The sequence below is a fragment of the Polypterus senegalus genome, chromosome 18, assembly GCF_016835505.1.
Source record: "Polypterus senegalus isolate Bchr_013 chromosome 18, ASM1683550v1, whole genome shotgun sequence".
NCBI classification, from domain to species: Eukaryota; Metazoa; Chordata; class Cladistia; order Polypteriformes; family Polypteridae; genus Polypterus; species Polypterus senegalus.
The window spans coordinates 61,520,450-61,532,551 of record NC_053171.1 but is presented as its reverse complement, the minus strand read 5'-3'; the positions used below and the strand labels follow the sequence as shown (position 1 = coordinate 61,532,551).

Below are 12,102 nucleotides of genomic sequence, written 5' to 3'. Positions count from 1 at the left end.
ATACTCTGCAGATGCTTTTGCACTATTCTGTAATATCAACTGGTATACTGTAAATAAATATGTCTAGACCTTTTAATGTGCTGTTTTACAGTTCTTGTAGACTCAAAACAGAGCTCTTTCCATAGAACTACATCTTACACCAGCTTGCATGATATAATTTGAACTCATATTCATTAAAATAAGTTAACCAAATACCTATAAATACAGAAAACAGGAAGGTAACTTTTATAAATAAATAGGTGCTCTTTTTCTTTTTTTCTATTTTTAAAGCAAAATTGTAACAAGACAGATAAAGTGTCTAAATATAGTTTTAAGGTTGAATTCATAAAACACTGTGCTAAATTTGTCAGAAAAGCAGATCTTACTGTGATGCATTTTTTAAAGTTGAGGGGGAAAAATCATATAAGCTTCAAATGCAAAACATTTTTCAGTCTTTGGCACAACTGGCCAATTTATTCATCATTTATTTCATCAAAAAGAATACCTGAGTACATTTCACACAAGCAGACATCTACATTCCTTTAAGCTAAACAGGGTAATAGGACAAAACAAAAGTGAACATTTTCCTATTTTTAAAATCTAAGTTTCTTTATACTCAGGTTCTCCTTTTGTCCATTTAGCAAAACTCATAATGTAATGCTAAGGTAGATTAGTCATCACCTTGTTTTGTTGCCTGATCAGTCTCTTAAGCCATTTGAAACAATCTTGTTCCTGCCTCTAAGATCCCACTTCAAAGAAAGTGATCATATTCAGTAGCACGGAACTTAACTTCCATCTCATCATTAATTAGAAGATGACAAAATTAAAGTTGATTTGTCTACAGTCCTTTCTCCTGCATATCTCTTTGTATAGTACGCTGCTGTTCTTGGTACTCCCGTGAATTTTCCCATGGTCTTGGTCCTCGGATATTCTTCCAGTCAGACAAGTTAGCATCTTTCAATTTCTGGGGAACAAGAATAATGTACAGAATATGAGACATTCAGAAGAGTTAATTGATAAGAGACCTTCCTAGGCAAGACTGATTACCATTTCGAGATAAAGATGAATTATAGTTCTCTGATAACTTATCTATTTCAAAATTATGTTTAAATAAATATTAATTTCAGAAATATAAATAATGATATATGCATGACAAACTGGTACTTTTGTGTTTATCAGGTGTATTGGTTTTAGCTCACACAACTGCAAGCCTGTCTCTAGGATGGACAACCAAATAGAGAAGAAAACAGAGGAATATGAATACAGTGTTCCAAAAACACGCATAAAGACTTGCTTCATTGCTCTTTTCTGTAGTAAATGTTAACTGTGCTTAAAAGATGCTTAAATCGAGTAGCTTTTTTTTCTGCTTAACCTGAGGTGTAATTTATCTGTTGCGTTTAACATTTAGTGCATGCCTATTAAAACCACTCACTATGGCTTCCTCATTGAATACTTACTTTGCAAGTGAAATAAATGTCAACAGTCAATTTGAATTCTGCAACATGCTAGTGGCAATGTATCACATACTCTTTAACATTATGTCATAAAAATAACACAAAATGACAAACTATAATTACCTTGTTAATATACATAAGTAGATGTTTTTTAAATTCTTTCAAACAACATTATTTCACTCCTTTGTTAATGTTCTAAGGAAGTTGTAATTAAAGATAAGTGTTTTATGTATAGTGAAATCAGAAAATATTCAGACCCCTTCACTTTTTCACATTTTTCTATGCTGCAGTCTTACGCTAAAATCATTTAAATTAATTTTTTGCCTCATCAAGCAACACTGAATAACCTTAGAATGACAAAGCAAAGAAAGGATTTTAGGAATTTTTGCAAATTTACTAAAAAATAACTGAAATATGACATTGACATCAATGGAGGAATTGCCTGCAGAGCTTAGAGACAGGATTGTGTTGAGTCACATGTCTAGGGAAAGCTACAAAAGAGCAAAGTGGCCTGCATATTTCTTAAATGGAAGATGTCTGGAACAACCACGATTCTTACTGTAGCTGGCCTTCTGGCCAAACTGAGCAATTGTGGGAAAAGGACCACGGTAATATAGGTGACCAAGAACCAACCTCAGCTCTTTTTTCACCACGACAGACCGATGCAGAGCCCGCATCACTGCGGATATATACACTCAAACCAATGTTTCTCAGACACGTTTGGGCCTCAGGTGGCCATTGCTGGGTTTTGAGCACATGAGGGGAAAAAAGTTGTTTTAGCTATTAACCTGTTCACAGTATAATTTCCCCCCGCCAAAGGAATCAACAGAGCTGTGTGAGAATTTTTTAACTTGTCTCTTTTTTCTTTTTGTTTTCCTCAAATTCTTGAAATGAGAACGACATGATACAGAGATATTTATCGTAGAGTGGGTCTCCACAGAAAACGAACACAGGAAGAAAGTGCTGCAGACTGTGTCTAAGTTTGGTAATTGAACCCATGACACGTAAGCTGTAAAACTGCTATGATTCAAGGTTATATTAAAATAAGTACTTACAAATCAAGCATAGCATCGAGTCCTTCAGAAAATGTGTTATTCTCAATACAGATAAAAAACTATGACTCAAGGTCTTAATATACTTTATCACTAGCATGCTGTAACTTTTGTCAGACTTCCTCAGCCATGTGTTTTCTTTTTTGAAGAAGAAGCAGCAGACATTTCCCTAGTAGAAACTTTCAAGTCTAAATGCGCATCAGCCAAACAATCCCCATGCAGTTTCACAGAACCTTTGTGTTTAACTGTCCATAAAGGTGAGCTCTCGCACACCCAATTTATTTTCTTTCATTTGCACACATCAATAACCAATCATAGACATCTATAATTTACCGAAACACTCTGAACCTAATCTATCCAATGGTAATGAGTATTTTGTTGTACATGGCTCAACACAGGTGGATATTTGTTAAAATCAGATTCACTCAGCTGTGATGTGCTGCTCACCTTGACATACACCTGTGTATTTTACATATTTTACTAATGAAAGCAACCAAACAACATGGAAACATAGGATTTATTTGAAATATAAGACACCCTTGGCTATGTATAAATACCATTATTGCTTTAGACTTACATTTGAGTATGTTGCAATATACACAAACAAGTCTGAAATATTGTGGTCTCGTGCAGATAAGACACCTCATGCATAAGTGGCTGCAACAGTGAATTACAAGCTACAAATTATTTTAGTTAGAAGATATTAACAGCTAAATAATGACTTAAAAACTTTTAGGATCAAATTAGGAAAGACATTTTGAGTATTAGAGTTATAGCTATACTGTACATAGTTTTGATTATCTCACCTGGATCATCCAAAAGACAAAAAGAATTCCAATTTATTCTAAAGTAATAGATTCCAAAAACTGCTACTGCAGATTAAACACTCAGTGATAAGCAGAGAATATCAGTCAAAAGTTTGGATATATCAAATTGATTGTATACTTTTTATAATCTTAAAGATATGTTTATCTAAAGGATTATGCTTACATACTTGAATTTTTTTTCTAAGACAAAAAATGTATATTGTGGAGGACTGCCGGCTTCCCATGCCGGTCCACACCCCCCAGGCCGCCAGGAGGAGCTCTCCCGACAGCAGGATCATGCCCCGAGGTCCAGCAGGGCCTTATGGACTTTGTAGTGTTTATACACAGCCCTGCTGGATACCTTGGGGACCACCAGGAGTCGCTGGGGGCTTATGGGCCCTGTGATGCCGTATGACCCGGGAAGAAATGTCGTGCTCCCGGGTTGAATAAAAGGACTGATTGCACTGACCCGGAAGGAATTAGGAACTATGGACTGATGGGACAGAAACACTTCCGGGTCAGGGGCTATAAAAGGACGGTGCCTCAGTCCAGACACTGAGCTGTGCTGGGTGGGAGAGGAGCAAAGTGTCTGGGCGAGGAGGAGAGTATTGTGTTTTGGGATTGTGAGCTTATTGTTTATGAGTAGTGTGGAAGGTGCTTGGTGCACTGTGGGAAAAGAAAATAAAAAGTCTTGGACTTTTACCTGGTGTCTGGAGTCATCTCTGAGGGTTCAAGGGAGCGCTAGCGCCCCCTACTGTCACAATATGTTAAATTTAAAAAATATTTTAAAATATTGAAAAAATGTATTTCAAGTATTTTGAAAATTTCTTCAAGTGCAGTCACAAAAACCATCAAGTGCTACAATTAAACAGACTCTCATGAAGACTACCATCGAACACAAAGACCAAGAGTCAACAACCTCAGATTACAGCCTAAATAAATGCTTTACAGAATTCAAGTCTTCAAATAAGACTGGATGAACTGTGCCTTCATGGTGAAACTGCTGCACAGAAACAATGACTAAGGGAGACAAATAAGAACAAGAGACTTGATAAAGCTAAGAAACCCAGGCAGAGGACTGGTGGAAATCTGTCCTTTGATCGGATGAGTCCAAATTTGCTGTTTTTGGTTCTAACTGCCACGTGTTTGTGAAACACAGAGAAGGTGAACAGATGATGTCCGCATGTGTGGGTTCAACCTTGAAGCATGGTGGGTGGGGATGCTTTGTTGACAACACCTGTAGTGATTTATTTACAATTCAAGGCACATGTAACCAGCATGTCTACCACAGATTTATATAGCAACATGTTATCTCATCTGGTTTGCTCCAAATTATTCATTTTTCAACAGGTCAATAATCCAAAAACATGCCACCAAGCTGTTTAAGAAGTATCCAGCAAGGAGGAGAGTGATGGAATACTACAGTAGATGACGTGGCCTCACAGTCATCCAACCTGAACCAAAAAGAGATGGCTTGGGATTAGTTATACCAGAACCTGAAAGAAAAGCAGCAAACAAGAGTGTTTAGCACATATGAACTTATGGAAAAGCATCCCTTGTTGCTACCTCATGAAACTGGATGGGAGAATTGTATGAATTTGCAAAGCTCTCATCGAGGAAGAGGGTGGCTAATTTGAAGAATCTAAAATATAAGAAGGCTTGGATTTGTTTAGTATTTTTGTAGTCAATACATAATTCCACATGTGCTTATTTCAAAGTTTTTGTGTTTTCACTTATATTCTGAAATGTAGAAAATTGTAAACAAAAGAAAAAAGAGCTTTATGAACAGGTGTCCAGATTTCTGTACTTCACACTGCATTTTTGTAGATGTGTCCAAATGTTTTACTGAACTTCTCACTGCCTTTTCACACCACTGGCTAGTCCTCAGCATCATGTCCCAGCCATATTTAGCATTGATATTTATGCCAGTTTATGGTTCATGCCAGAATGATGACACATGTTTAGCTGTTGCCATGTTCTTTTTAGTATCATTAATTCATAACAATGCAATGAGTACAATGAGTTCAGAAAATACATTATACAATAAACTGTTTAAGGCTTAAGAGTTATCAGTAATCTAACTATAAAAAATTCTTTTCACGTTTGAAACGGAAATTACGTATGACCACATGCACTCACATTTGAAACGGAAATTACGCATGAACACAGAACATATTATAATACACTACGTGCGTATGACCAGAATCTAAATATATAAAATTCTAAATACAGTGGTACCTTGGTATACATCTGCTTTGGAATAAGTCCAACTTGGAATACGTCCTGTTTGGACATGAAAACGTTTGTTTGGTATACAACCTTTGTTTGGAATATGACTCGTGTGCTACTCTTGTTTACCTCTCTCTCAAGACAAAGCCACGACTGCCCACGAGCGTCAGTACAGCAGCTCCTAGCATTCAGTGAACAACCTGCGTGCTACCTGTTGTATATGATTGTTCAATGATGCTTTTGTCAATCGCTTTATGTTCGGGTGTTGAGTGCTATGGTCTGCGTCTTTTGAGACGTATGACTGCCGGAGGGAGGGGTGTGGTTTAGAAGGCACACTGTATGGAGAGCTGGTTACACACGCTTCAAAATAAACAGCATTCGAAATGTTATTCTGAGTGTGTCGCTACTTCAATCTAGAGAACACTACACTACCCTTGTTTACCTCTCTCGAGACAAAGCCACGACTGCCTACGAGCGTCAGTACGGCAGTTGCTAGCATTCAGTGAACAACCCACGCGCAACCCTTGTTTACCTCACTCGAGACAAAGCCATGGTTGACCACGAGCGTCAGTACAGCAGTTGCTAGCATTCATTGAACAACCCACGCTATAACTCTGTGAATTTTCATGTGATTTTGTGTTTTTTCACATAAATTTCAATTGATTGTTGAAAAGTATGAAGGTGGCATGCATATCTGGGACATGGCTGCTGCATACCGTATGCCGAGAACGGTATCTACGATTATGAAAAACAAAGACGTTATGAAAAAGTAAACTGAGGTTAAATTTTAACTTCATTTAGAAGTACTGCCTTAACATTTTTATTAAGAAGAAAATTAAACCTTTTTAAACTGAGGGAAAATATACCAATAATTATTTGTTAAGGATCTGTTTTTATACCACATTGTCAGTTCGGCCCTCTGGTTGTAATATGACCAAGCTCTTGAGCATGCAACTTACAGTTGGCCATGTGAAAAGTAATCTTGTTTCAAATCTCACAGCTTGGATTGCTGCTGTCATAATCGGTTTGAGTTTCATGGTTTGTTTCAATTACGACAGTATTTGCAGGACTTGTGTTGAAGAGACATTCGGCATCTGTCAAGCGTTGTAAGCATACAACCAGTTTCATTGATAACTTCACATCCAGCTTTTGAGAGTTTAAACATTCATAAACATCAAAGAGTCCACTACTGAAATCGTCACCTGTGAATCTAAGATGTTTAAGAGGAATTGGCGGTTGTCGAAAGGTGTAAAATATTTGGCCATTTCGGTACACTTGAAAGCGACAACCGAACAATTTAGTGGCAGCCATCAACACACATGCAGAACCATAGGTGAAAGGCTTAAGCATTTCACTCTTATAGTGCCCCTGTGTAGTATAATTATCTCCTGTACAGTCTTCAGTCCACACCTTGAACCTGTCCCAGTCATTCAATACATAAGACACAATGTTCCTCCGGATATCAAGAGTGAGCCTGATATGGCCGTGCAATATGTAACAAAGAGAATGGAAAAGGCAGGTGCCATTTTAAAGAAAATGGGTACCTGAACAATGTAAAGTAAGTCTAAAATACCTACACAATAACTATAATCGTAATAAATGAACAATAAAACAGTGGAGAAGCCGTGGATTAAATAAAAAGTATGCAGTTATCAGCAGGGAGACGTGAATCCCGTGGTGAAGCAAGGACGGGAATGTAGAGACCGGAGCAACGGACGGCTTTATATAGGCAGGCAGCCAACAACGTGGGAGGCGTTGGGACGTATACATGTACGTAAGTAGGATTCAGTTAGCGTCTTGAAGATGGGCCCATAAGTAACAAAGACCATTGAAAAGTTCAATATGGCGGCCGACAGTGGCATCATATCACCGAAATAAGTACGTACATTGGTTTCGGTTAGTGCAGGGAAGCCGCATACCAAATTTCGTGAAGATGGGGCTATAAATAAGAAAATTCAACATGGCAGACTTTGTCGACTATTATGACCGTTACACTTAGAATTTCGAAATGAAACCTGCTTAACTTTTGTAAGTAAGCTGTAAGGAATGAACCTGCCAAATTTCAGCCTTCTACCTACACGGGAAGTTGGAGAATTAGTGATGTTGGCAAGTTCAATATGTCGGCCGACAGTGGCGTTATACCACCGAAATAAGTATGTACATTGGTTTTGGTTAGCGCAAGGAAGCCACCTACCAAATTTCGTGAAGATGGGGTTAGCCTTCTACCTACATGGGAAGTTGGAAAATTAGTGACGTTGGAAAGTTCAATATGGCGGCCGACAGTGGCGTCATACCAACGAAATAAGTACGTACATCGGTTTTGGTTAGCGCAGGGAAGCCGCCTACCAAATTTCATGAAGATGGGGCCATAAATAAAAAAGTTCAACATGGCAGACGTTGTCGACCGTTATGACCGTGATGTGTAGAATTTCGAAATGAAACCTGCTTAACTTTTGTATATATATATATATATATATATATATATATATATATATATATATATATATATATATATATATATATATATATATATATATATATATATATATATATATATATATATACACACATACATGTGTACATATAAACACACACACATATACTATGGGGTGCCAAACAGGCAAATACATTGATTTTCTGAATATATAAAGTCGGCGTCAGAATATATAAAGTCAAAACTTGAATATATAAAGTCATTCCCGAATATATAAAGTCAAAACTTGAATATATAAAGTCAGCGTCGGTATATATAAAGTCAAAACTTTTTTCTGAATATATAAAGTCAAAACTTTAATATATAAAGTCATCACAGTAACCCACTCTCACCTCGGAGTACTGCATCCTCCAACCATCCTTCTGCTGATACCAGCATAGGTGAGACATCCCCACCCACAATTACAGCAGCCCATGTGAGCAGAGAGCAGAAAAGACAAAGCAGCGGGTCCAGATGGTGTATCGCCACGACTGCTGAAGGCATGTGCGTTGGAACTGGGGAGTCCTCTACAGCGCATCTTCAACCTGAGCCTGGAACAGGGGAGAGTCCCAAGGCTTTGGAAAACATCTTGTATCACCCCTGTCCCAAAGGTATCACGTCCTAGTGAGCTGAATGACTTCCGCCTGTTGCTCTGACGTCACATCTGATGAAGACCATGGATCGGCTGCTGCTTAACCACCTAAGGCCACAGGTCCACCACGCCCTCGACCCTCTGCAGTTCGCATATCAGGAGAAGGTGGGAGCGGAGGATGCCATCATCTATATGCTACACCGATCCCTCTCCCACCTGGACAGAGGCAGTGGAGCTGTAAGAATTATGTTTTTGGACTTCTCTAGTGCCTTCAACACCATCCAACCTCTGCTCCTTAGAGACAAGCTGACTGAGATGGGAGTAGACTCACACCTGGTGGCATGGATTGTGGACTATCTTACAGACAGACCTCAATATGTGTGTCTTGGGAACTGCAGGTCTGACATTGTGTTCAGCAATACAGGGGCGCCGCAGGGGACTGTACTTTCTCCGGTCCTGTTCAATCTATATACATCAGACTTCCAATATGACTCGGAGTCCTGCCACGTGCAAAAGTTCGCTGATGACACTGCTATTGTGGGCTGCATCAGGTGTGGGCAGGAGGAGGCGTACAGAAAGTTAATCAAAGACTTTGTTAAATGGTGTGACTCAAACCACTTACACCTTAACACCAGCAAGACCAAGGAGCTGGTGGTGGATTTTAGGAGGCCTAGGCCCCTCATGGACCCCGTGATCATCAGAGGTGACTGTGTGCAGAGGGTGCAGACCTTTAAATATCTGGGAGTGCAGCTGGATGACAAATTGGACTGGACTGCCAATACTGATGCTCTATATAAGAAAGGTCAGAGCAGACTATACTTTCTGAGAAGGTTGGCATCCTTCAACATCTGCAGTAAGATGTTGTGGCGAGTGCCCTCTTCTACGCGGTGGTGTGCTAGGGTGGCAGCATAAAGATGAAAGACGCCTCACGCCTGGACAAACTTGTTAAGATGGCAGGCTGTATTGTAGGATTAAAGTTGGACAGTTTAACATCTGTGGCAGAGCGACGGGCACTAAGCAAACTCCTGTCAATCATGAATAATCCACTGCATCCACTTAACAGCGTCATCTCCAGACAGAGGAGTAGCTTCAGTGACAGACTTTTGTCACTGTCCTGCTCCACTGACAGACTGAAGAGATCGTTCCTCCCCCACACTATGCGACTCTTCAATTCCACCCTGGGGAGTAAATGCTAACATTAATTTTATTTTAATTTTTTTCATTTTTATTACTATTTAATTTAATATTGTTTCTTTGTATCAGTATACTGCTGCTGGATATGTGAATTTCCCCTTGGGATTAATAAAGTATCTATCTATCTATCTATCTATAATTATAATTTAAACTTTAGGTTTACACCGTGCTTTGTTTCCGAAGTAGCAGCACTCATGAATATGGTTGTATATGTCACTCGCTCGGTTCTTATTGTTTCGCTGCCTTCTCAATTATATAATGCATGTTTTCTTCAGCGCTTTTTGGAGCTCTTCCTGGTTTTCTACGTACTGCGTTGACAGTCAGTTCACGTGATTACGTGGGAGGCGTGATGATGTCACACGAAACTCCGCCCCCCACGGCTTTTGAGCTCAACTCCATTACAGTATATGGAGAAAAATAGCTTCCAGTTATGACCATTACGCGTAGAATGAAACCTGCCCAACTTTTTTAAGGAAGCTGTAAGGAATGAGCCTGCCAAATTTCAGCCTTCTATCTACACGGGAAGTTGGAGAATTAGTGATGAGTCAGTGAGGGCTTTGCCTTTTATTAGTATAGATCACAATAATAGAAAGACAGTTTATAACCCTGCCACAGGGGATGCATAAACCAGTATGTTTCTTTGTGCCGGTCCCAAGCCCACATAAATCGGGAGGGTTACGTCAGGAAGGGCATCCGGTGTAAAATTTTGCCAAATCAATATGCGGACAACAATACAAATTTCCATATCAGATCGGGCGAGGCCCGGGTTAACAAACACCGCCACCAATACTGTTAGCCAACAGGGTGCTGGTGGAAATTGGGCTACTGCTGGCCGAAGAAGTAGGGGGTGGGATGGGGACATGTCCAGAGGCAGGAGGAGAGGAGGTAGGTAAAGAGAGTGGAACTGAGGGTAGGAACTTTGAATGTTGGCAGTACGACTGGTAAGGGGAGAGAGTTAGCAGATATCATGGAAAGAAGGAAGGTTGATATATTGTGCGTGGAAGAGACTAAATGGAAGGGGAGTAAGGCCAGGTGGATTGCAGGTGAATTCAAATTGTTCTATCATGGTATGGGTGGGAGGAGAAATGGGGTAGGAGTTATTCTGAAGGAACAGTATGTCAAGAGTGTTTTGGAGGTGAAAACAGTGTCAGTCAGAGTTATGATTATGAAGCTGGAAATTAGAGGTGTGATGATGAATGTATGCCCTGCAAGTTGGGTGTGCAATGGATGAGAAAGAAGATTTTTGGAGTGAGTTGGATGAATTGATGAACAATTTACCCAAGGGGCAGAAAGTGGTGGTTGGAGCGGAGTTCAATGGACATGTTGGTGAAGGGAACAGTGGAGATAAAGAGATGATAGGTAGGTATGGTGTTAAGGAGATGAATGAAGAAGGTCAGATGATAGTGGATTTTGCCAAAAGGATGGACATGGCTGTGGTGAATACATATTTTAAGAAGAGGGAGGAACATAGGGTTACATACAAGAGTGAAGGAAGATGCACTCAGGTAGATTACATCCTATGCAGAAGAGTCAATCTGAAGGAGATTGGAGACTACAAAGTGGTGGCAGGGGAAAGTGTAGTTAAGCAGCACAGGATGGTGGCCTGTAGGATGACTATGGAGATCAAGAAGAGGAAGAGAGTGAGTGCAGAGTCAAGGATCAAATGGTGGAAGTTGTAAAAGGAAGACTGCAAGGTTGAATTTAGGGAGAAGGTACGACAAGCACTGGGTGGTAGTGAAGAATTACCAGACAGTTGGGTTAATACATCAGAAAGAGTAAGGGTGACAGCAAGAAGAGTGCTTGGTGTGACATCTCGACAGAGGAAGGAGGAAAAGGAAACCTGGTGGTGGAATGGGGAAGTATAGGACAGTATACAGAGAATAAGGATGGCAAAGAAGAATTGGGATAGTCAGAGAGATGCAGAAAGTAGTGAATCAGGAAGTGCAATGGATTAGCAAGAAGGAAATAAGGACATCTATGAAGAGGATGAAAAATGGAAAGGCCGTTGGTCCGGATGACATACCTGAGGAAACACGGAGGTGTTTAGGAGAGATGGCAAAGGAATTTTTAACGAGATTGTTTAATAGGATTTTGGAAAGTGTGAGGATGCCTAAGCCACAGCATGAAGTTATGGGAAAGAGTAGTGGAAGCTAGGTTAAGAAGTGAGATAATGATTAATGTGCAGCAGTATGGTTTCATGCCAAAAGCACCACAGATGCAATGTTTGCTCTGAAGATATTGATGGAAAAGTATAGAGAAGGCCAGAAGGAGTTGCATTGTGTCTTTGTGGATCTGGAGAAAGCATATAACAGGGTGCCTCGAG

The 12,102-nt window shown here is 39.8% G+C and overlaps 1 protein-coding gene across 2 annotated transcripts in view; it reads right to left on the bottom strand.

Annotated features, from left to right (window-relative positions):
- Window positions 1-261: 261 nt before the first annotated feature.
- LOC120518749 (cytochrome c oxidase assembly protein COX16 homolog, mitochondrial) overlaps window positions 262-12,102 on the bottom strand; it is a 59,705-nt gene continuing 47,864 nt past the window's right edge. For both annotated transcript variants that reach the window (XM_039741695.1, XM_039741696.1), the window contains exon 4: window positions 262-943. In XM_039741695.1, the coding sequence (XP_039597629.1) occupies window positions 818-943 (126 nt within the window). In that variant the 3' untranslated portion in view covers window positions 262-817. The remainder of the gene's footprint in view (window positions 944-12,102) is intronic.